This window comes from Anticarsia gemmatalis, chromosome 9 (genome assembly GCF_050436995.1).
Source record: "Anticarsia gemmatalis isolate Benzon Research Colony breed Stoneville strain chromosome 9, ilAntGemm2 primary, whole genome shotgun sequence".
Taxonomy (NCBI): Eukaryota; Metazoa; Arthropoda; class Insecta; order Lepidoptera; family Erebidae; genus Anticarsia; species Anticarsia gemmatalis.
In genome coordinates, this window is record NC_134753.1 from 5,300,884 (window position 1) to 5,326,371 (window position 25,488).

At 39.3% G+C, this 25,488-nt stretch overlaps 2 protein-coding genes across 4 annotated transcripts; both read left to right on the top strand.

Moving 5' to 3' along the window:
- The first annotated feature begins 1,450 nt into the window (after window positions 1-1,450).
- On the top strand, window positions 1,451-16,588 carry LOC142975457 (uncharacterized). Of its 3 annotated transcripts, none has more exons than XM_076118302.1 (28): window positions 1,451-1,538; window positions 2,182-2,229; window positions 2,619-2,663; window positions 3,028-3,084; window positions 3,268-3,315; window positions 3,694-3,750; window positions 4,023-4,073; window positions 4,822-4,872; window positions 5,039-5,095; window positions 5,802-5,855; window positions 6,328-6,372; window positions 6,549-6,599; window positions 6,726-7,028; window positions 7,679-7,732; window positions 8,338-8,394; window positions 8,803-8,859; window positions 9,100-9,153; window positions 9,286-9,339; window positions 9,434-9,484; window positions 9,682-9,732; window positions 9,957-10,010; window positions 10,453-10,506; window positions 10,899-10,955; window positions 11,548-11,892; window positions 12,218-12,277; window positions 14,450-14,509; window positions 14,676-14,747; window positions 15,673-16,587. In XM_076118302.1, exons 1-28 carry the CDS (start codon window positions 1,469-1,471, stop codon window positions 16,497-16,499), a joined length of 2,844 nt encoding a protein of 947 aa, XP_075974417.1. In that variant the 5' UTR covers window positions 1,451-1,468; the 3' UTR covers window positions 16,500-16,587. The 3 variants fall into 3 exon arrangements, with proteins under 3 accessions (XP_075974417.1, XP_075974418.1, XP_075974419.1); XM_076118303.1 differs by having other exon boundaries at window positions 11,554-11,892; XM_076118304.1 differs by lacking the exon at window positions 4,822-4,872 and having other exon boundaries at window positions 15,673-16,588.
- A 2,766-nt stretch (window positions 16,589-19,354) lies between these two features.
- Window positions 19,355-24,723, top strand: LOC142975244 (uncharacterized). The gene is made up of 8 exons (XM_076117979.1): window positions 19,355-19,399; window positions 19,791-19,850; window positions 20,017-20,088; window positions 20,317-20,377; window positions 21,014-21,160; window positions 21,425-23,764; window positions 23,868-23,950; window positions 24,589-24,723. The coding sequence occupies exons 1-7, from the start codon at window positions 19,355-19,357 to the stop codon at window positions 23,924-23,926; spliced, it is 2,784 nt and encodes a 927-aa protein (XP_075974094.1). The 3' UTR covers window positions 23,927-23,950; window positions 24,589-24,723.
- The last annotated feature ends 765 nt before the right edge of the window (window positions 24,724-25,488 follow it).

Here is a 25,488-nt window from a genome sequence, read left to right on the forward strand (position 1 = left end):
CAGAATGAGCGCATCAGTAACTAATATCGCGTTAGTTGTTAGCTAAGAACTTATTAATCGTACAATCAAACGCTCACACTTTTAAGTTAGAGTCCAGACAGGCGAGTTTCTTTAAAAAAAAGTAATAATGTAGAATAACAATATAATCCAAAAAGGTCTTATAAGTACCTCTAGCCAATATAAAATTAGAATAAGTACCTCTATACTATCTATTTAACTTAACTTTAGCACGATGTGAGACGTTCACATAAACTTGAATGAAATCATAAGAATATTGCACAACATTGTCAACGTATTCCGATGCAAAACTAAAAGTATTATGAATATTTGTGCAGGGATATCTACAAAATAACGGCGTGCACTCGATGGCGAAAACGTGGAAATCTGCGCAGACAATAGCACCGTAACTTCGTATATTGAAATCGGCCCACGTTCGAAGTCGTAAAGGCAAGATGTCTATGCTCATATCGACAGTCTACGTGAAAAATAGGCGCAAAATAGATATTGTTTCGGTTCAATATTCACCCTATATTGAATTGCTTTATTTGGAAGTAAAGGCCTAATGTGTTTATTAAGAAAAGTTTGTATTCTTGTGATTTACGAATATCTTGCAAACGCGAATAGGAGGAAAGGTTATAAAGATAACTCGTTCGGTGATTTTATACAGAGTTGCAAATTTAGCTTAAGAGATTTACAGGGGTCAAGTTTTTCTGTGCGACTAACTACTTTTTATATCGCTTCGTGAATGCTTTGTGCATTATGCGCCTCCGTGGCGCAGTGGTTTAAGTCGCCATGCCGCTACCATTGCGTCGGAAGGTCGTGGGTTTTATTCCCATACGGAGCACAAATTATTGTTTCATTTGTTTGGTGGTACTTTGTGTCCGTTGTTTGTATGTTTATAAAAGTCCCCGCGCCACAAAGGACAATTCTAAGTGCTGTTGTCTTTTAAAAAATAAAATAAAAACCATAAAAAGTGTTAGTTAAAAAAACCTTGCTGCTTTAGTTACATGTGTAAATCCCCCATAGCATATTTTCAGCTTCTATGGGATTATAAAGGGTAGGTAGAATAAAGATTGAATTCTATCTATACGCCTTACACTTTGAACAAAAAAGTCGCAAGTTGAAAAACGGTATTATACACAAATTTCTGTCCCTCTAAAACTACTATTTTTTATGTAATACCAATTATATACGTTTTTTTTTAATTATGTACCTTTCCGTTACCAAAGTAATATTAAAAAATCCAGCTATACGGACCAAAACTTACTTTTATATAACAATAAACAAATAAAAACTATCATCGGTCACGAGTGTAGTAAAAAAACATAATTAATTAAGTTATAAAAGAAAACTAATATTTATAATATTTTGTCACGATTACTGATAAGGGTGTGATAATTTTTATAGGTTTTTTGGTTTAAATACGGAAGGTTTTTTTGGAATCTTCACTCAGTTGGGCAGACCGAAGATGGGAAGACTACATTGGACCGTCTTCGTAGTCCTATTAGCCTTACCTTTAGGGCTTTTAGCACAAGAAAGTAAGTTCTTTTTCATTTATTTTATATTTCTTTGTTTTTACTCAATGCCTCTGCAATACGTTTGTTTTACTTTTTCATTTTATTTTAAACAAATGTTATCAGCAAATATTAAATAAATTAAAACTACTGTCATTTACGAGGTCCTGGATTCGGTTCTGGTGACAGTCAAAAAGTTGCATAGTGGTTTTATATTCTGATAAAATATTATTAACTTGCGACCCAGCTTCGCTCGGTTTATCTAGTTATTTTATAAAAAAAGCCTTTGCTACTTTTACGTGTAAACCCTATTGCTATCATGGTTAGTAACCGACATACGGTTCTTATGGCATGGAACTAAGAATATAAACAGCGAATCTAGCTTTCATTCCAGCCGATTTTAGAAGAGAGATTATTATCATCAAACTAGCTGACCCGCGCAGCTCCGCTCACGCTTTCTTGTTTTTATTTAGTACCTCGCATTTTCGTATTTATTCACCTTTGACACCTTCTCTGGACTTCCACAAATAATTCAAGACCAAAATTAGCCAAATCGGTCCAGCCGTTCTCGAGCTTTAGCGATACTAACGAACAGCAATTCATTTATATATACAATGGATTAATTGTTTATCACCATAGTTTTACTTTAATTAAATATTATATTTAGTTCCAGATTCTTATGTTGGAAGTTCTTCGGGATCTTCATCACAATCAGGTAATTTATTCTATTTGGTAGCCGGTATATTATTTTTGATAATATATTAGGTCGGGGAAAAAGTCTTTTCGCATTTTAGTATGTATGAACTTGTAATAAAATCTCTTTGGCTTCAAGAATCACAAATGAGTACACGGTTCATTAGGTTTCTCTCAGTGAGCTCGTGAGGTACCCAAATATCGAGCTTTTTTGTGTAGAGTAAAGATTTTATTACATGTTCATACATACTATAATGCGAAAAAAAATTTTCCCCGACCTAATAATTATAACTACTATTGTTTTCCTATTTTCCAAACAAAGATTTAGTTTATAATTAAATAGATATTTTGTTGCTCTTTCATATGATATCTAACATCGTATATACAATAAATATTTTTTTTATATTACAGAGGGCAATGGAGGCAAAGTGATATCAGATTCTTACTCAGACTCATGTAAGTATTCAAACTTCTTCTCTTTGCAATGATTTCACAAGCGACGGCTAATAAGACTTTTATTAGACAACCGTATTAAATCATGATACTGTATGCTTATGCATACAAAAATAAACGGTAGAACAGTCTAAGAAATAACAACAAAAAGAAATCAATATGGTGCTTGTTTAACTATACCTACCTAAACTTTGAGTCATCGAATACTTAGATTGCCGGTGATAGTATAAGTGGATAACCCCCGGTTTCTGAGGTAAATTTAATGATAGTTTATCTATTCAATAACGTTGTTTATATGAGTTCCAACGCTATTGAATAAATCAACTACTGCTTAATCAAAAAATAAAAATTACTATGTGATGTTCAGATTCTGATGACGACGGCACCGGATCATCTTCAGGTTCCTCATCACAAGCCGAAAGTGGTAAGATTGCTTAAATTCTCATTTATTTTACATATATACAATTAATTGTTTATGCGAGTAGTAATAGAGTAGAGTAAGTAATTGGTTTAGTATGCAGTTAAGCCGTTTTTTTTTACAAAAGAAGAAATCGCATAATACACATCTTTGTAATAAATCATATTATTTACACCTATACAATCACAGGTGATGGAGGCGCTATAGAAGCTAACTCAGGAGCCTCTTCATATAGCGGTAAGCATAATAAAATCATTAGCCCAATACGTAAGTTGTTACATCGCTATAATATCACACAAGTACTACTTACTACTGCTATTAATAAATTTAACCCATTACTGTCCAACTGCTGGGCAAGGGTCTCCTCCCGTAATGAGACAGGAGTTAGGCCTTGAGTCCACACTGGCCAAGTGCGGGTTGGGGACTTTGCATGCCCTCAATAAATGTATTAAACAAATTTTAGGCATGCAAGGCTTCCTCACGGTGCTTTCCTTCACCGTTGGTGCATGCGATAATTATTGCTAATACACACATAACTTCGAAAAGATGACTTTACTACACAATTTTAACATGAGAATGACTGCTCTACAAAATCATATTCTTTTTCAATTTCAGATTTCGATGATGATGATGAGGAATCATCGTCGGGCTCCTCGTCACAAGCCGGAAGCAGTAAGCCAATATTATTACAATTAAATTATTTTGAAACTATATTGTTATATTTGCATTTAACTTATTGTTAGAGGCACCCATAGCTAGTTGCGCTCACTCTTGGCGCGGACATCCCATAGATGGGTGACCGCTTAGTGATATTTAAGCTAGGTGTCTCGGTGCTTCGGAAGCCACGTCGGTCCCGTTTGTTGTCTACCAAGATAGTAGTCGTTAAGCCATGTCAAAGGCCTTGCTGATTGTTTATTTGTACTTATAAAATTATATAATTCCAGGTGGCAGTGGAACTGATGTGGCTAGCGAATCAGAATCTTCTTCCAGTGGTGGTGAGTATTAATTTATCTGATTCACGGCAGTTTACTTAGACACAAAATGGTGAATCGTTGCAAATTCGAAGAAGAAAAATGCAAATTGCTACATTGCAATATCGCACGTTACAAAGCGTCTTCCTCCAATTTTTCGAGCATTTTCGTGAATTTTGCTGATCTCGTCTAAAATATGTTTAAAAATATGTCTATTGCTTTAGTTTCACATCTTCTCAAAGTTTAATTCGATATTTTCGTATCTATTACAATATAATCGTATTATTATTTTTTTTAACTTATCACGTTTTTGCCAGTTTAACACTTTGTGAATTAAAAGACTACCTTTAAACGTAGCATTTTTTTATTAAGACTCAAGGGGTAGCAGCTCTTATTCCGGGCTCGTTTACACACAAGGCAGTAAGATATATATCGGAGGCGCTCATAGCCAGTTGTGCTCACCGGTCGGTAAACAATCTGTGGGTTAAGCAACCGTTGGCGCGGTCATTCTATAGATGGGTGACCGGATAGTGGTATTTAAATTGAGCGTCTCCGTTATTCGGAGGGCACGTAAAAAGTCGGTCCTGGTTGTTGTCAACTAAGATAACAGACATAAAGCCATGTCAAAGGCCTTTCAGGCGGCTTGAACAACTTTGACACTAGGTTGACCATACGAGTAGTAGTTAGTAGTAGTAAGATATATCGTAATATTTACGTTAAAATCTATTGATTACTATGAAAGCAAATTCTGATTTTTATCTTTTCTATTTAGGATCCGGCAATAGTGCGTCTAATTCTTATTCCGGCTCCTCCACACAAAGCGGTAAAGAAACAAATAATAATTCTTATTCTTCTTTTTCCAATTAACGTTTCATTATTTTGTTTTAATTTAATAATAATTACCATAGTAAAACAGGATTTTTAAAGAATGCATATGATTTTATGTGTAAAGAACCAAAACCAATCTACATATGCTCTTATTATTTTAGGATCCGGTAATAGCGGCAGCAGTTCATACTCTGGCTCCTCAACACAAGCTGGAAGAGGTAAACCATATTTTTTTCCACTCGTCTATTTATTCAAATTGAAATCATTCGTCTCAGGCTAATGCCCTTAGATAAATATATAGACCTTAGCCTAAGAATATATAGAAACTAGAACCCACCCGCGACTTCGTCCGCGTGGAATCCCTTCCCGTGTTAATCCAAATCCCTCTAGAACTCCGGGATAAAAAGTAGCCTATGTGTTATCCTGGGTCTTCAGCTAACTACATACCAAATTTCATCGTAATCGATTCAGTAGTATTTGCGTGGAAGAGCAAACATCCATACATACCTACTCACAAACTTTCGCATTTATAATATTAGCAGGATAGTAGGATCTATGGCGGTAGTACAAGTAACTACTTATTACAAAGTCTTGGGTTAGATTCCCGGATCGATCATGTGTCTATAGGGTGCTCCTTTTCTCTATTTTGAAATAGTACTAGTTAGCATCATGCCTGGCTCCTATGGCAATAGGACGAAAAAATTGCAGCCAAAAGTAAATGTAGTTCCATAAGACACTTCTAACTACACAGATAAAGCTTACTTCCGACTCTAGACGTCTAACCACCGGTTTCTGGGGTACATTTAGGGGCAGTTTATCGGTTCAATAGCGTTTAAACTCATATAACAAAACGCTATTGAATAGATAAACTACCGCTAAATGTACTCAGAAACTGGGGGTAAACGTCATTTTTTTTAATTGTAGGAGGCGGCAGTACTGGCAGCAGTTCCTACTCCGGATCATCGTCACAATCGACCGGTAAGATCTTACTTAAGTATTATCCTGAACTCTTGTATACTGGCACTCCAATTAGAAAAACGGCAAAATCAATATATTATAGGTCGGGGAAAAAGTCCTTTCGCATTATAGTATATGTATCAACTTGTAATAAAATCTCTTTGGCTTCAAGAATCACAAATGAGTACACGGTTCATCATGTTTCTTTCAGTCAGCTCGTGAGGTACCCAAATATCGAGCTTTTTTGTGAAGAGAAAAGATTTTATTACAAGTTCATACATACTAAAATGCGAAAAGACTTTTTCCCCGATCTAATATTTGATTAAATGCATTTGCTTTTGTGTTTTTACGTTATTGAAAAAGATATGGCAAAAAAATGGAAAGAGGTTAACGACTTATTATATCACTATCAACGTGAAAATGGGAATTTAGTTTTAAAAGCCACACTCACGAAGCATCGAACGCGCCGACATTTTATTTATTTTATGTTTAGGTTCTGGCCGCAGCGGATCATCATCTGGTTCATCTGCTGGAAGTTGTGAGTACTTTTTAGTAGTTTGAACTCACCATGTTCCAAAATTTTAATGCTGATTTCAGAATTACAAAACGTGAAATAAAAAGGGCCATCAAAAATAAATCTTTACATTCCAGAAATTATACTTCAAGTAATTCGAAAATAAAAATAACAGAATAAAATTAAATGTTTTATTTCAGCATCTTCTGGAAGCGGTAAAAGCGGATCAAGCAGCTCATCTTCGAGTTCATGTGAGATTATTGATATATATTTTAATAGAACTTATTTCATTGTATTTCAAGTATGTTATCAATTTTACATAGACGCATTTTTAAATATTGATAAAGTTTTATTTAAACAAATCGATCAAATTTCAGGGTCATCAGTCTCTAGTGGGATATCAAGAAGACCGCCATTTGCTTACCCAGGACCTAATATTCAACCCTACCCGATTCGCCGACCATACTTACCAAGCCCGTATCCAACACCTATGCCATACGAGCCACAGATAGAACCATATCCAGTTGAACCTATAGATACCTCTCCAATTGAACCACCAATCATAGAAGAACCTCCTGTGGAGCCACCAAGTCCACCTCCTTCGAAGCCACCTACAAAGCCTCCAGCATCAACACCTGCGAAACCACCCACGAAACCAGCTACTCCGCCACCTGCATCAGGTATCTTTTATGTTCGATTTTTAAGACCGTTTAAATAGATGTTTATTTATTTAAATGCTAGATAGTTACACCACGTTTTATCAGTACTATAAATAATTTAGGAAATTTGTTTTTTCATAAACTTAGTCTATGCAATATTAGTTTTCTTTAAAAATATTTCTAAGCCTACAAGAGAATCTTTCCATTTTATTCGTAGCCTTAAGCAGCGTGTTGTGTTTTCATATGTAAAATAGTCAAATAATACCATATAGAACGACTACGTATAAAAACTGCTAACATTTATTACCAACTAAATTGACGAACGTCATTTACCTACTGTTTAATTTGTCGTTGGACGACTATCGTCACTAGCTGTTCCCATTATAACGATTGTTTGTCGTCAAAATTTTTTATTCTTTATCTAGCTGTTCCCACTGTCACGATAATCTATCGTCACTGCAAAAAATGTCGTAGACGACAGTTAGTCGTGTCGTCCTCTATGTGAACACCTCCATTTAAACACATAAGCCACGACACTTAAAACTACACGACCATCTGTCGTCACGACATAATGGGAACACGTCCTTAGGATGTCAAGTTGGATTCGGGATATGACTATATCAAACAAGTTCTATGGATACTGTTGTAAACGAGATTTGTATTATTTATAGGAGCAGCAGGTGGAAGCGCAGCAGCAGCTTCAGGCGCGTCTTCTTCGGTTGTTGGTAAATGAAATATATTTTTTACTAGCTTTTACCCGCAACTTCGACCGCCACCTTAATTTTCCCATCATGCGTAACTTTCCCGGGATTAAGTAGCCTATGTCCTTTGTCGGGTATTGAAATATCTCCATACCAAATTTCATGCAAATTGGTTAAGTAGTTTAAGGTTAAGTAGGCGTGATTGAGTAACAGACAGACAGACAGAGTTACTTTCGCATTTATAATATTAGTATGGAAGTATGGATTATAATGCCTACTTTTTTTCTAAAGCCAACTGCCGCACAGCCCCACAGTGTCCCCACGACACAAGAGCAAAAATTTATTCTTAATGCTTCTCTTGTGTCGTGGGAACTTTTGCAAACATACAAACAACGGACACAAAGTACAACCAGACCCGAAACAATTATTTGTGGCACCTCATTTGGCAAATGTTACCAAAACTCTGTTAAGAATTTGAATAATTTTTGGATCAACAAAATAAGAATAATAAGAACGGGAGGACAAATGGAGATTATGGAGAGTCATAATTTCGTAATATTTTTTTGGAATAAATAATATAGTTGTCGCTATAAGGGGGCATTAACTAAATGTGAATGCAATAACTACAGGAGGTGCGGCTGGCGCGGCAGCTGCATCTTCAAGCGCAGCCTCATCTGCAGTTACAGGTAAAAATACTATAATATACTCTTATTAAGACTATATTATCAACTACGGATTTAAAAAAATAGTTACTTGTTGTTGTATAATTTAACATAGAGATTCAAAACAAGAGTTTTTGCAAATTGCACGTTTGACGCAGTGGTTAAAGTAGCCACCTCGCCGCAAAAACCGTAGCACCGCGTGTGGTGGGTTCGAATCCTACCCGGGACCAATCTTTGTCTGATGATCACGGGTTTTTGATCCGAGCCCGGTTGTTAATTTATCTATTTTCATGTTTGTAGAAGTATATAAGTAAGTTTAGTTTTTAGAAGAATATAAGTATTTGGTTACCATAGTACAAGCTGTGCTTACTTTGGAATCAAATGACCGTGTGAGTTGTTAAATGATATTTAATTATATTTATTTATGTATAGGTGGTGCACGCAGCGGTAATGCAGCTGCTTCAAACGCAGCTTCGTCAGTCTCGGCTGGTAAAACAAACTTACTATTGCCTGTTACTCCAATTGAAACTAAGTGTTCTATCTATAATAAATTAATAGCAGTGATAGATAACCAATCATGACATGTGTGTACACAAGACTCTGAATTTCTTAGGTTTCGTGTGTACTAGAAATTATTTTTACAGACATACATATACAATATTATACCTAAATATTTAGATTGATCATGATGTGATTGATATTGAAGATTGATGATGTTGTTTTTAAAAGGTGCTGGTAAAGGTGCCGCGGCGGCAGGCAGTGCGGCTTCATCCACTGTTTCTGGTATTATTATATTGATGTTTCTTAACAATTACATATAAATTTATATACAAAAACTATTACATACAGTAATATTCATGGCTATTAATTAGTTCATTATTATTATAAATGCAATAATCATAATATTTCTACAAGGTGCATCTGGTGCTGGGTCATCAGCAGCGGGTTCCTCTTCTTCAGTTTCGAACGGTACAATTTATTGGCTATATTTTTTTCTTATTAAATTATTATTAAATTATTATTTCTGGCTGAATACTAATTTAACTTTTTTTTTTCTTAAAAGGTGCCAATGGTGGTGCAGCAACAGCGGCAGGCGCCTCATCATCAGCAACAGGTACAAATTTTCCTCGATATAAAGTTTTCTTTTACTAAATTGAATTTGTGATTTCAGAGAAAAACACTCCTAAGCCAATACTATCCAAAGTCATGCATAACCCTCTAGTCCGGAGTTATTTGAGTTAACTTCTACTTGAAATTTGAAGTTATCTAGTAATGATTATTAACTTGAAACGATTATTATTTTCATAAAAGGTGCGACTGGTGGTGCAGCTACAGCGGCAGGCGCCTCATCTTCAACAATAGGTGAAAATTTAGCTTCCAACAATAATTAATTTATAACCAACATCTTTTAAATTATAAAGCTATATATTACTGGAATTGATGGTATTCATTTTCTCATATAGTGATTATGACTCAAGCATTTAAGGTTAAACCACTGTCGAGTTGCATTTTTGTTTTATTTGACATTAAAGTTTGATGATACTTAGTAGTTTGTATAATATTAACTTGAAATCACTTTTTTAAAGGTGCAAATGGTGGCGGCGCTACAGCGGCAGGCGCTTCGTCCTCATCTTCAACCGGTAAAGATTTAATTTTAGCTAGGCTTAGTAGTTTTAGTAGTGACAGCCAAGTGTTCTAAGAATGTACCTCACACGCAAGTGGTTAATGGTTCGCCCCTTCCCTATTTCCCCCTTACCCACATCACCAGATAGTAAAGAGGATGCTTTCTGATTCAAAAATAACCATATAATAGCTATGCAAATACTAAAAAATTCAAAGCTTTTGTGTTGCATAAAAATAGATGAGTACTTATTTGTCACTAGCTGACCCGTGCAACTTCGCTTACGTCACATAAGAGAGCCATTTTTCCCGTTTTTGTAACATTTTTCACTGGAGAATTTTTCAAATCGGACCAGTAGTTACTAAGATTAGCGCGTTCAAACAAACAATCAAACAAACAAACTCTTCAGCTTTATAATATAAGTATAGATTAAAAATAAATAATTACTATTTTCATTGAAGGTGCGAATGGTGGTGGAGTAACTGCAGCCGGCGCTTCATCTTCATCTGCTACCGGTATATATTCATCTTTTACGATAATATACTGAGTTCACTTTATTCTGATATAAATCGCTCTGTAACTGAAATAATTTTGTGTTACCTCTGTATATTAACGGTCAGTTCGTTTATCAAAAGCAACAGACAAACTTTAGGGGTAAAGTAAAATTGACAGTCAAATCTGTTTCTACACAAATTTTAATTTACTCATAGTTTTATGAAGAAACAGTTTTAACACAAATGTCAAGTAAAAGTGGCTTTAACGGTTACTTTAGAAATGTATAAAGAAACCCACCGTAAGATAGGAAACTATTATATTTAACTCAGTCCGATCTGTCTTTGCCTGTGTACCATGTACGTATATTTTTATTGATAGCTATTCATTACTAAAATGATTACGACTTTTATAGAAGGTGCCAACGGAGGCGGCGCAACATCAGCAGGTGCTTCTTCTTCTTCTGCTACCGGTACGATATTACATTTATTGTTTCTACCCCGATGCATAATTATCTTTCTTAATAATTTCTATCTTAAATTGAAAAACATATATATATGTTACTGTAAAAGCCCGAACGGTGGTAAATCCTAAGATTTTCCGGTATAACCTAAGATTTACCAACTCGCAATAGTAAAAGTCCGAACAATTCTTTTATTTCGAACTTTTACCTATATTCACTTGATGATGTCGGGATGTCGCCGGAGCCCCGCTTCGCGGGGCTCTTCCTTCTGGGTGGTTAAAAAAAAATAACCACGAAGGCTAAGGTGGGAGCTTCGCTTCGCTCGCTCCCACCTTAGCCTTCTAACCTAACCTACCCATGTCGCTGTGCCCAAAACTCCTTCTTTATAACTATGTCACAGTATATAATTATATCGTGAAATAGTTATGAAGGAGGATTTTTTTATATATGGTAACATAGTTTTTAAACTCTGGCTTGTTCGGACTTTTACCATTGAGAGTTGGTAAATCTTAGGTTTTACCGGAAAATCTTAGGATTTACCACAGTTCGGGCTTTTACAGTAACATATATATTTCAAATCCGTAATATGTTGTTATTTAAGCTGCAGGCGATGACGATGCAGCTGCCGCCGCTGCCGCTGCCGCTGCGGCTGCTGCAGCTGCTGCAGGTGGTGGATCAGGACAAGAGCCAGCGCCAGGTGAAGAGCCTGCACCAGATGAAGAGCCGGCACCAGGTGAAGAGCCTGCACCAGATGAAGAGCCTGCGCCAGGTGAAGAGTCTGCACCAGATGAAGAGCCGGCGCCAGGTGAAGAGCCTGCACCAGATGAAGAGCCGGCGCCAGGTGAAGAGCCAGCGCCAGGTGAAGAGCCGGCGCCAGGTGAAGAGCCGGCGCCAGGTGGAGAGCCGGCGCCAGGTGAAGAGCCAGCCCCCGGATCAGGTCAACCAGGTTTGTTATAAGTTTTGATTACAATTTAAGTGTAATGTATGTTTACAAAATCCCTACAGTCAATAATTTTGTGTTAGTCAGGTCAAATAATTTTATATGCATAGATGTTTATAATTCTATTATACATTGATTATAATATCCAAGCGGTATTTCTTTTTTTAAGTTATAGCCATTATTGTTAAATGTGTAGGGCCGAAATGGATGAGACAAGCGGAGGACCATATAAAGTGGCGTGTTGATGGGGAGGCCTATACTCAACAATGGGTGGAAACGGGCTGATTAGATAGATAGATAGGTAGCCATTATTTACTTTTTTCTGTTTTAGCATCGAGTGACGGCGATGGAGCAGCAGCTGCTGCGGCTGCTGCTGCCGCTGCAGCTGCAGGTATTACATTGTTCATTTAATGCTTAATTCGTTAAATTTTATTGAATTTGCCAAAAATTTATGCACCAATTAACACCAGAGTCATTTGAAATAATTTATGAATGACAAGGTAGAATAACCATCCTAGCGGTATATTTAAAATTCTATAATAATTTTCAATTAAAGTATCTCCAAGTACTAAAAACGTACTACACACGCTACAAACTTATTAACATATATTTATAGTCGAATGTTCAACCATCATACATTTACAGCCGCAAAATTAATTGTCGATGGTCGATAATAGCAGAGAATCTATTTAATGTATTAAACTAGTCCCAAAAATTAAGGGATATTAAAAAAGAATCCAAATTTTTGGGTGATTTTCAACAAGCTGTAACTCCGAGGAAAATGGTCGTACAGAAAAAATAAAAAAAACAAATTGTAGCTCCAAGTGTCTAATTTTTAGATATGACCATGAATTTTTTTTGTCATGGCCAGGTCTGGAGAAATCCTACGAAAACTACCAAAAAAAAATTTTTCCACATTTTTTTCCTACTAAAAAAAGGTCCACGGGCTTCAAAAATTTTTTTTTATTCTTTCTTTCTAAAGTTCTTTTAGAAAATTTAATCCTCTTTAATTTGCCTTATTTAAAAAGCCTGTACGACGATTTGCCACGGAGTTATCGTCAATCAAAGCAAAAAAGTTATTTTTGACTTTGATATTCAATAACTCCGGAAATAATGATCGTACAGGAAATCAAAGGAGGGTTTTGAAAACTGCACAATATTCTCTATAAGAAAATGTAAACATCTTCTAAGAATTTTTTTTTTTTTTTAATTGAAACCTCGGACTGAAAAAAAGACAAAAATTCGCGAAATTAAGGATATTTGGATAACTTGGTATAACTTTTGATAAAATGGATGAACGAAGGATATCGTCGGTAATTTTTCAACCTCAAAGTGTCCCCTAAAATGCCTCAAAAATTCAAAGCGCTGCGATTTTTTTTTCATGGTGCCCCGAAGCTTCAAATTCTTTGTTGTTGCAAAAATCACCATTGTGAGCAATGTTGTGATTTTTATTCATTTTTCTAATAAAAATTTTTTTTTCTCCCTAAAATCTTTATTTTTTCGATTAAAAAGCAAATCGCGTGCCTATGCTCACTCCACGACATCGTCGAGCCCGATTGGCTTATGCGCATGACCATCACGATTGGGGACGTAGACAGTGGACCAGTGTCTTATGGACTGACGAATCTCGATTTTGACTTTATGGCAGCGATAGACGATCTCTCGTTTTGCGATTTGCTTTTTAATCGAAAAAATAAAGATTTTAGAGAGAAAAAAAAATTGTTATTAAAAAAATGAATAAAAATCACAAAATTGCTCACAATGGTGATTTTTGCAACAGCAAAGAATTTGAAGCTTCGGGGCACAATGAAAAAAAAATAGCAGCGCTTTGAATTTTTGAGGGATTTTAGGGGACACTTTGAGGTTGAAAAATTACCGACGATATCCTTCGTTCATCCATTTTATCCAAAGTTATACCAAGTTATCCAAATATCCTTAATTTCGCGAATTTTTGTCTTCTTTTCAGTCCGAGGTTTCAATTTAAAAAAAAAAAATTCTAAGAAGATGTTTACATTTTCTTATAGAGAATATTGTGCAGTTTTCAAAACCCTCCTTTGATTTCCTGTACGATCATTATTTCCGGAGTTATTGAATATCAAAGTCAAAAATAACTTTTTTGCTTTGATTGACGATAACTCCGTGGCAAATCGTCGTACAGGCTTTTTGAATACGGCAAATTAAAGAAGATTAAATTTTCTAAAAGAACTCTAGAACGAAAGAATAAAAAAAAAATTTTTGAAGCCCGTGGACCTTTTTTTAGGAGGGAAAAAATTTGGAAAAATTTTTTTTTGGTAGTTTTCGTAGGATTTCTCCAGACCTGGCCATGACAAAAACAATTCATGGTCATATCTAAAAACTAGACACTTGGAGCTACAATTTGTTTTTTTTATTTTTTCTGTACGACCATTTTCCTCGGAGTTTCAGCTTGTTGAAAATTACCCAAAAATTTGGATTCTTTTTTTATATCCCTTAATTTTTGGGACTAGTGTATATATTGATTGGATAATATCCAAGCGGTATTTTTTTTTTATTAATAGTCATTAATTACTTTTTTATATTTTAGCATCGAATGACGGCGATGGAGCGGCAGCTGCTGCGGCTGCTGCTGCCGCTGCGGCTGCAGGTATTGCATTGTTCATTTAAGAGTTAATTTATTGAAACATTAAGCTGTAAGACACAATTTTCATAAGTTACGTACAAAACCATTAAATGTGCATTTTTTTGTCCATTTCAACGTCTTTAATTTTAAAACACACATATTTCAAATATGTCATGTATTTTTATTTAAGCTGGAGGCGATGACGATGCAGCCGCTGCCGCTGCTGCTGCGGCTGCTGCAGCTGCTGCAGGTGGTGGATCAGGTAAAGAGACAGCGCCAAAAGCGCCAAAAATTTTTGCACCAATTAATACCAGAGTCATTTGAAATAATTTATGAATGACAAGGTAGAGTAACCTTACTATATTCAAAATCCAATAATAGTTTTCAGTTTAAATATCTCTCAATACTAAAAAAACGTCCTATACACACTACAAACTTATTAACACATGTTTATAGTCGAATTTTCAACCGTCATATTATAAATTTACAGTCGCAATATATTTGTCGATGGTCGACAGTGGTAGAGAATCAAGCTACTGTAGCTCGACTCTGTACATACACTCGATATTAACGTCACGCTATCGACTACCATACATTGCTGTCGAGCTGCTCGTTAGGAAACCGGCAGAAATCCTGCAAAGAATCGCGAGCTATTTAATAATATAGTGGATGATAAATAATCATGTAAGGTAATATTCACATAAATAATAATTATGGTATTCGTTAAATCGTATTAGTAAAAATAATAATACAGCAATAATACGAAAAAATCAAATTATTTTTGATCAACGAAACATTAAACACTTCGTTTTCTTGTTTTACTTACTATTTTTTTCTTGTCTATATCCATAGACAAGATAAAAACGAACTATGATCTTAGCTGTCAAAATTGAAGTAGGCAATCAAAAACGCCAATAATTGTGCCAATGAAATGACGGTCGTTTGTGAACTGCGGGAAATCCAAACAGCTGTTAGTGTGCTTCAATCAATCGTTCATTGGTCTGTTATTAATTCGGTCGGTCTATTATTAAAAGTGTTGATGGGATCCACTAATCACTAAAATAATTCTTGCTCGTATGGGATTCAACTAATAAGTTTAAAAAATCTAAAGTGACCCATTGTTAGGTAAGGGTAAGGTCCAACAACAATCATAGTTTCTAATGACTGATTTTGTTCTGTTGTTTTAGCTGACCAAGGGCCAGGTGAAGAGCCAGGTGTAGAACCAGGCAAAGAGCCAGGTGAAGAACCAGGCGAGGAACCAGGCGAAGAGCCCGGTGAAGAACCAGGTGAAGAACCTGGCGAGGAACCAGGCCAAGAACCAGGTGAAGAACCAGGCGAGGAACCAGGTGAACAACCAGGCGAAGAGCCAGGTGAAGAACCTGGCGAGGAACCAGGTGAAGAACCAGGCGAAGAACCAGGTGAAGAACCAGGTGAAGAACCAGGTGAAGAACCAGGCGAAGAACCAGGTGAAGAACCAGGCGAACAACCAGGTGAACAACCAGGTGAAGAACCAGGTGAGGAACCAGGCGAAGAACCAGGTGAAGAACCAGGTGAAGAACCAGGTGAGGAACCAGGTGAGGAACCAGGCGAACAACCAGGTGAAGAACCAGGTGAAGAACCAGGTGAAGAACCAGGCGAACAACCAGGTGAACAACCAGGTGAAGAACCAGGTGAGGAACCAGGCGAACAACCAGGTGAAGAACCAGGTGAAGAACCAGGTGAAGAACCAGGCGAACAACCAGGTGAACAACCAGGTGAAGAACCAGGTGAGGAACCAGGCGAAGAACCAGGTGAAGAACCAGGTGAAGAACCAGGTGAGGAACCAGGTGAAGAACCAGGTGAGGAACCAGGTGAGGAACCAGGCGAAGAACCAGGTGAAGAACCAGGTGAAGAACCAGGCGAAGAACCAGGTGAAGAACCAGGCGATCAACCAGGTGAGGAACCAGGTGAGGAACCAGGTGAGGAACCAGGCAAACAACCAGGTGAGGAACCAGGCGAACAACCAGGTGAATAACCAGGCGAACAACCAGGTGAAGAACCAGGGGAAGAGCCAGGTGAAGAACCTGGCGAGGAACCAGGCGAAGAACCAGGTGAAGAACCAGGTGAAGAACCAGGTGAGGAACCAGGTGAAGAACCAGGTGAGGAACCAGGTGAGGAACCAGGCGAAGAACCAGGTGAAGAACCAGGTGAAGAACCAGGCGAAGAACCAGGTGAAGAACCAGGCGATCAACCAGGTGAGGAACCAGGTGAGGAACCAGGTGAGGAACCAGGCAAACAACCAGGTGAGGAACCAGGCGAACAACCAGGTGAAGAACCAGGCGAACAACCAGGTGAAGAACCAGGGGAAGAGCCAGGTGAAGAACCTGGCGAGGAACCAGGTGAAGAACCAGGCGAAGAACCAGGTGAAGAACCTGGCGAAGAGCCAGGTGAAGAACCAGGTGAAGAACCAGGCGAACAACCTGGCGAAGAGCCAGGTGAAGAACCAGGTGAGGAACCAGGCGAAGAACCAGGTGAAGAACCAGGTGAAGAACCAGGTGAGGAACCAGGTGAGGAACCAGGCGAACAACCAGGTGAAGAACCAGGTGAGAAACCAGGTGAAGAACCAGGTGAAGAACCAGGTGAAGAACCAGGTGAAGAACCAGGTGAGGAACCAGGTGAGGAACCAGGCGAAGAACCAGTTGAAGAACCAGGTGAAGAACCAGGCGAAGAACCAGGTGAAGAACCAGGCGAACAACCAGGTGAAGAACCAGGCGAAGAACCAGGTGAACAACCAGGTGAAGAACCAGGTGAGGAACCAGGTGAGGAACCAGGCGAACAACCAGGTGAAGAACCAGGCGAACAACCAGGTGAACAACCAGGTGAAGAACCAGGTGAGGAACCAGGTGAAGAACCAGGTGAAGAACCAGGTGAAGAACCAGGTGAGGAACCAGGCGAACAACCAGGCGAACAACCAGGTGAAGAACCAGGTGAGGAACCAGGCGAAGAACCAGGTGAAGAACCAGGTGAAGAACCAGGCGAAGAACCAGGTGAAGAACCAGGCGAACAACCAGGTGAAGAACCAGGCGAAGAACCAGGTGAACAACCAGGCGAAGAACCAGGCGAAGAACCAGGTGAGGAACCAGGCGAAGAGCCCGGTGAAGAACCAGGTGAGGAACCAGGTGAAGAACCAGGTGAGGAACCAGGTGAGGAACCAGGCGAAGAACCAGGCGAAGAACCAGGTGAAGAACCAGGGGAAGAGCCAGGTGAAGAACCTGGCGAACAACCAGGTGAAGAACCAGGCGAAGAACCAGGTGAAGAACCTGGCGAAGAGCCAGGTGAAGAACCAGGTGAAGAACCAGGCGAACAACCAGGTGAACAACCAGGTGAAGAACCAGGTGAGGAACCAGGCGAAGAACCAGGTGAAGAACCAGGTGAAGAACCAGGTGAGGAACCAGGTGAGGAACCAGGCGAACAACCAGGTGAAGAACCAGGCGAAGAACCAGGTGAAGAACCAGGTGAAGAACCAGGCGAAGAACCAAGCGAAGAGCCAGGCGAAGAACCGGGCGAAGAACCAGGCGAAGAGCCCGGTGAAGAACCAGGTGAGGAACCAGGCGAAGAACCAGGCGAAGAACCAGGCGAAGAACCGGGCGAAGAGCCGGCGCCAGGTGAAGAGCCAGCCCCCGGATCAGGTCAACCAGGTTTGTTATAACTTTTAATTACAATTTAAGTGTAATATATGTTTACAAAATCCCTATAATCAGTAATTTAGTGTCAGTTAGGACAAGTAATTTCAGCTACTTCCCATTTGGTCAACTTCCCGTTTGGTAAACCTCAAATTATACCTACTTCATACGTTTAATCCTATTTATTTAATTTAGTACAGTCGGTGTGAAATTAATGTTGAAGTTTTTAAAAGTTTCAAAGTCTTAAGACAAAATCTCGACCATCAAAAAGTACGGCTTATCAAGGAGCAGTAAAGATAAACGTAATTCTGTCAATTTCCAAACTAAAATTTAATTTACCCGAGTGGAAAGCAGAAGTTATTTAGTACCTTGGATTTTGAAAAAGCTCCAAGAATTGCAATAAAAAGACATTTCCAAACACAGCTGTCAAAGGGTGATTTCATTTTAGCAGAGCGCTATTAAGAAAGGCAAAACCTCTTGGCTTGTTACAACATAAAGAATCTCACAATCACGCCGAACTATGTATGGCTCTTGCACATTTAACCAGGGAGTACATACATGATGGCTGGCTACACATTATGAGTCAAAGGTAAATTGATTTTGCAGTACCTATTGAAATTAAAGTCTAAAGTCTCTCGTCTCTAAATCTAGACTTTTCTTCTCCCACTTACTAATCCATACTATTCCATACTAATATGTATTATAAATGCGAAAGTAACTCTGTCTGTCTGCCTGTTACTCAATCACGCCTAAACTACTGAACCAATTTGCATGAAATTTGGTATCGAGATATTTCGATACCCGAGAAAGGACATAGGTTACTTTTTATCCCGGATAAATGACCCATTCCCATGGGAAAATTCAGGTGGCGGACGAAGTCGCGGGTAAAAGCTAGTCTACAATATATTAATACTATCAACAGTTTCATGTTTTCTTTCTGTCCTTGACTGTACCCATCTTAAATGAAAGTTTACCAAATGGGAATAAATGTATGAAATCAATAATGTTTACCAAATGCAACTTTTTGTTAGGTATAAGCTGAGGTTTACCAAATGGGAAGTCTACCTAATGGGAAGTCGCCGTAATTTCACATGCATAGATGTTTATAATTCTTATATGCAATGATTTTCATATACCCAAGCGGTACTTTTTTTTTTAATTCATAGTCATTATTTACTTTTTTATGTTTTAGCATCGAGTGACGGCGATGGAGCAGCAGCTGCTGCGGCTGCTGCTGCCGCTGCAGCTGCAGGTATTACATTGTTCATTTAATGCTCAATTTATTAAATTTTATTGAATTTGCCAAAAATGTATGCACCTATTAATACCAGAGTCATTTGAAATAATTTATGAATGACAAGGTAGAATAACCATACTAGCGGTATATTTAAAATTCTATAATAATTTTCAATTAAAGTATCTCCAAGTACTAAAAACGTACTACACACGCTACAAACTTATTAACATAATATATGTTTATAGTCGAATGTTCAACCATCATATACATTTACGGCCGCAAAATTAATTGTCGATGGTCGATAATAGCAGAGAATCTGTTTAATCTATTATATATTGATTGGATAATATCCAAGCGGTATTTCTTTTTTTTATTAATAGTCATTAATTACTTTTTTATATTTTAGCATCGAATGACGGCGATGGAGCGGCAGCTGCTGCGGCTGCTGCTGCCGCTGCGGCTGCAGGTATTGCATTGTTCATTTAAGAGTTAATTTATTGAAACATTAAGCTGTAAGACACAATTTTCATAAGTTACGTACAAAACCATTAAATGTGCATTTTTTTGTCCATTTCAACGTCTTTAATTTTAAAACACACATATTTCAAATATGTCATGTATTTTTATTTAAGCTGGAGGCGATGACGATGCAGCCGCTGCCGCTGCTGCTGCGGCTGCTGCAGCTGCTGCAGGTGGTGGATCAGGTAAAGAGACAGCGCCAAAAGCGCCAAAAAATTTTGCACCAATTAATACCAGAGTCATTTGAAATAATTGATCAATGACAAGGTAGAGTAACCTTACTATATTCAAAATCCAATAATAGTTTTCAGTTTAAATATCTCTCAGTACTAAAAAAACGTCCTATACACACTACAAACTTATTAACACATGTTTATAGTCGAATTTTTGACCGTCATATTATAAATTTACAGCCGCAATATATTTGTCGATGGTCGACAGTGGTAGAGAATCAAGCTACTGTAGCTCGATTCTGTACATACACTCGATATTAACGTCACGCTATCGACTACCATACATTGCTGTCGAGCTGCTCGTTAGGAAACCGGCAGAAATCCGGAAAGAATCGCGAGCTATTTAATAATATAGTGGATGATAAATAATCCTGTAAGGTATTATTCACATAAATAATAATTATGGTCTTCGTTAAATCGTATTAGTAAAAATAATAATACAGCAATAATACGAAAAAATCAAATTATTTTTGATCAACGAAACATTAAACACTTCGTTTACTTGTTTTACTTCCTATTTTTTTCTTGTCTATATCCATAGACAAGAAAAAAACGAACTATGATCTTAGCGGTCAAAATTGAAGTAGGCAATCAAAAACGCCAATTGTGCCAATGAAATGACGGTCGTTTGTGAACTGCAGGAAATCCAAACAGCTGTTAGTGTGCTTCAATCAATCGTTCATTGGTCTGTTATTAATTCGGTAGGTCTGTTATTAAAAGTGTTGATGGGATCCACTAATCACTAAAATAATTCTTGGTAGCTCGTATGGGATTCAACTAATAAGTTTAAAAAATCCAAAGTGACCCATTGTTAGGTAAGGGTGAGGTCCAACAACAATCATAGTTTCTAATGACTGATTTTGTTCTGTTGATTTAGCTGACCAAGGGCCAGGTGAAGAGCCAGGTGTAGAACCAGGCAAAGAGCCAGATGAAGAACCAGGCGAGGAACCAGGCGAAGAGCCCGGTGAAGAACCAGGTGAAGAACCCGGCGAACAACCAGGTGAAGAGCCCGGTGAAGAACCAGGTGAAGAACCAGGCGAAGAACCAGGTGAAGAACCAGGTGAAGAACCAGGCGAACAACCAGGTGAAGAACCAGGTGAGGAGCCAGGTGAGGAACCAGGCGAAGAACCAGGTGAAGAACCAGGCGAACAACCAGGTGAAGAACCAGGTGAGGAACCAGGTGAGGAACCAGGCGAAGAACCAGGCGAAGAACCAGGTGAAGAGCCAAGCGAAGAACCGGGCGAAGAACCAGGCGAACAACCAGGTGAGGAACCAGGTGAGGAACCAGGCGAAGAACCAGGTGAACAACCAGGTGAAGAACCAGGTGAGGAACCAGGCGAAGAACCAGGTGAAGAACCAGGTATGGAACCAGGTGAAGAACCAGGCGAAGAGCCAGGTGAGGAACCAGGCGAAGAACCAGGTGAAGAGCCAGGCGAAGAACCAGGTGAAGAACCAGGTGAGGAACCAGGTGAAGAGCCAGGCGAAGAACCGGGCGAAGAACCAGGCGAACAACCAGGTGAGGAACCAGGTGAGGAACCAGGCGAAGAACCAGGTGAACAACCAGGTGAAGAACCAGGTGAGGAACCAGGCGAAGAACCAGGTGAAGAACCAGGTATGGAACCAGGTGAAGAACCAGGCGAAGAGCCAGGTGAGGAACCAGGCGAAGAACCAGGTGAAGAGCCAGGCGAAGAACCAGGTGAAGAACCAGGTGAGGAACCAGGTGAAGAACCAGGTGAGGAACCAGGCGAAGAACCAGGTGAAGAACCTGGCGAAGAACCAGGCGAAGAACCGGGCGAAGAACCAGGCGAAGAGCCCGGTGAAGAACCAAGTGAGGAACCAGGCGAAGAACCAGGTGAAGAACCAGGCGAAGAGCCCGGTGAAGAACCAGGTGAGGAACCAAGTGAAGAACCAGGCGAAGAACCAGGCCAAGAACCAGGTGAAGAACCAGGCGAAGAGCCCGGTGAAGAACCAGGTGAGGAACCAAGTGAAGAACCAGGTGAGGAACCAGGCGAAGAACCAGGCGAAGAACCAGGCGAAGAGCCAGGCGAAGAACCGGGCGAAGAACCAGGCGAAGAGCCCGGTGAAGAACCAAGTGAGGAACCAGGCGAAGAACCAGGCCAAGAACCAGGTGAAGAACCAGGTGAGGAACCAGGCGTAGAACCCGGCGAAGAACCAGGCGAAGAACCAGGTGAAGAACCTGGCGAAGAACCAGGCGAAGAACCGGGCGAAGAACCAGGCGAAGAGCCCGGTGAAGAACCAAGTGAGGAACCAGGCGAAGAACCAGGTGAAGAACCAGGCGAAGAGCCCGGTGAAGAACCAGGTGAGGAACCAGGCGAAGAACCAGGTGAAGAGCCAGGTATGGAACCAGGTGAAGAACCAGGCGAAGAACCAGGTGAACAACCAGGCGAACAACCAGGTGAAGAGCCAGGTATGGAACCAGGTGAAGAACCAGGCGAAGAGCCAGGTGAAGAACCTGGCGAGGAACCTGGCGAGGAACCAGGCGAACAACCAGGTGAAGAACCAGGTGAGGAACCAGGCGAAGAACCAGGTGAAGAACCTGGCGAAGAACCAGGCGAAGAGCCCGGTGAAGAACCAGGCGAAGAACCAGGTGAAGAGCCAGGCGAAGAACCAGGTGAAGAACCAGGCGAAGAACCAGGTGAAGAGCCAGGTATGGAACCAGGTGAAGAACCAGGCGAAGAACCAGGTGAGGAACCAAGCGAAGAACCAGGTGAAGAGCCAGGTATGGAACCAGGTGAAGAACCAGGCGAAGAGCCAGGTGAGGAACCAGGCGAAGAACCAGGTGAAGAGCCAGGTATGGAACCAGGTGAAGAACCAGGCGAAGAACCAGGTGAGGAACCAGGTGAAGAGCCAGGTATGGAACCAGGTGAAGAACCAGGCGAAGAGCCAGGTGAAGAACCTGGCGAGGAACCTGGCGAGGAACCAGGCGAACAACCAGGTGAAGAACCAGGTGAGGAACCAGGCGAAGAACCAGGTGAAGAACCTGGCGAAGAACCAGGCGAAGAGCCAGGTGAAGAACCAGGTGAGGAACCAGGCGAACAACCAGGCGAAGAACCAGGCGAAGAACCAGGTGAAGAACCAGGTGAAGAACCAGGCGAAGGACCAGGTGAGGAACCAGGCGAAGAACCAGGTGAAGAACCAGGTATGGAACCAGGTGAAGAACCAGGCGAAGAGCCAGGTGAAGAACCTGGCGAGGAACCAAGTGAAGAACCAGGCGAAGAACCAGGTGAAGAACCTGGCGAAGAACCAGGCGAAGAACCAGGTGAAGAACCTGGCGAAGAACCAGGCGAAGAGCCAGGTGTAGAACCAGGTGAGGAACCAGGCGAACAACCAGGTGAAGAACCAGGCGAGGAACCAGGCGAAGAGCCAGGTGAAGAACCAGGTGAAGAACCAGGCGAAGAACCAGGCGAAGAGCCAGGTGAAGAACCTGGCGAGGAACCAGGTGAAGAACCAGGCGAAGAACCAGGTGAAGAACCAGGTGAAGAACCAGGTGAGGAACCAGGTGAAGAAACACCAATTGGTCCTGGAGGGAACAAATGCGAGAATAGTGGTTCTCGTGGTAAATCAAGGACCTACTCATTTTATGAGCTCTACAAACGCCTGGTAGAAGGTATGTATTATTGATCTTTTTGGTAATGTGGTACATTTTTTGTGCTTATTCTTTGCATATAGAGAGAGATCTTGTGAAAATTATTTAAATAAATGATTTTCAGCTATTCGGCGTAGAAAAGGTAAAGGAAAGGGAAGAATACCCAAACTTTGTTTCTGCTAATGCTGGTCACCAAGAATTATTAAGGTATGTGATCACCGCGAGAATAAACAGATGTTTTTTATTTAAATCTCAAGTTTCAATTTGAAATCAATAACATTTTATTATGAAATAGTGATTATGAAAGTAGATGGTAGACCTAGTTGACCCAAACAGTAGCTCGATTCTCTACTACTATCGACAATCGGCTTGTCATCGAAAAACGGGCGTCTTAGGAACTATTTTGGCAGTACATTCTAAATGTCAAACTCTCGATACTTGACAGTACAGATTATACAGAATTGCGCTACAAGAGCGGAATATTCTGACAGTATAGAGTAGTTCAACGTTCAAGATATAATAAGGAATCAGTTCCCACTATCTGAATCCCGATTTTCTACAATTATTACTACTAAGTATCGAGAGTTTGTTATTTCAAATGTACTGCATTAAAGTTCCTAAGCTCTTCAGATTTTCACACGAAAATTCTTGATAGCTAGCCGGTTGTTGATAGCGGTAGAGAATAGTGATACAGATCAACGCCCACGCTATATGACGATAATTACTTAGGTGCAAAGATTTGACTTTTTTTATTAAATCAATGTACTGGATTGTTAATCAAAGAACGAATGGGAAAAGCGCTTCAAGTAACAAATACAAGTTTAATGTATCCGGTTTCATTCTAGGTACACAGAAAAAACCATTTACGATGTTGTTAAGACGGACAGCGGCTACTCAAAATGGACTACGAGATATATTTAACCCCATCATTACAATGTATTTAGTAATGACTATTTAATCACAATATAGCAAGCATTATGAAAATGTATATTTTGTTTTATTTATGCACCCACGAAGGTTAAATAAACACAGCAGTCACAGCAATTGCTGTGTTTATATTTTTATTAGAAATAAATAAAATGATGTACCCATTATTCTCAAATACTCTTGTATAGTATAAACTTATAGTAACAAATGACAGTATTGTTGTGATTGGTTAGAAGCCTGAAAATCGTCGATGATATTTTACAAATAATTAGATAGAATTCTATAAAAAAACAAATGGTACTTTAAACAGAATAAAGTTTACTAATAATGAAAAATCTACGTATAATCCCAAATATTCGAAGCAATGTTCGCGTCAGCCACATCCAATAAAAATGTAGATCATTTTCTATTAGTTTAATCACGGCTATTGGGTGACCATGATTTGAATGTCAAAGGAGCTTTTGAAAAACGTGCTTACTTCTCAAGCATGAGAGCTCCAATAAATGTTAGATACAGAAGATGGCTGAATACGGAAACAAATCTAATTTAAAAATAAATAAGTTTGAGAACCCACAATTTTTAGTTGAGCAAGAAACTATGGGTGTGATATTTTGTAGAGGGGCGTTACAAAACCTACACAATAAACATGTATATGTATGTGTTACTATAACTAGCAAAACAGCTGTGTTTAGCGGATTTTTATCATTGCGTTCCCCACAGGAGTCACTGCAGTGTATATTATGACTGATCACAGGATTCGATCGTCCTAGGTTTGTTAGAATTTTACTGGCTGAAAATTCGATGTAACAACACCCGTC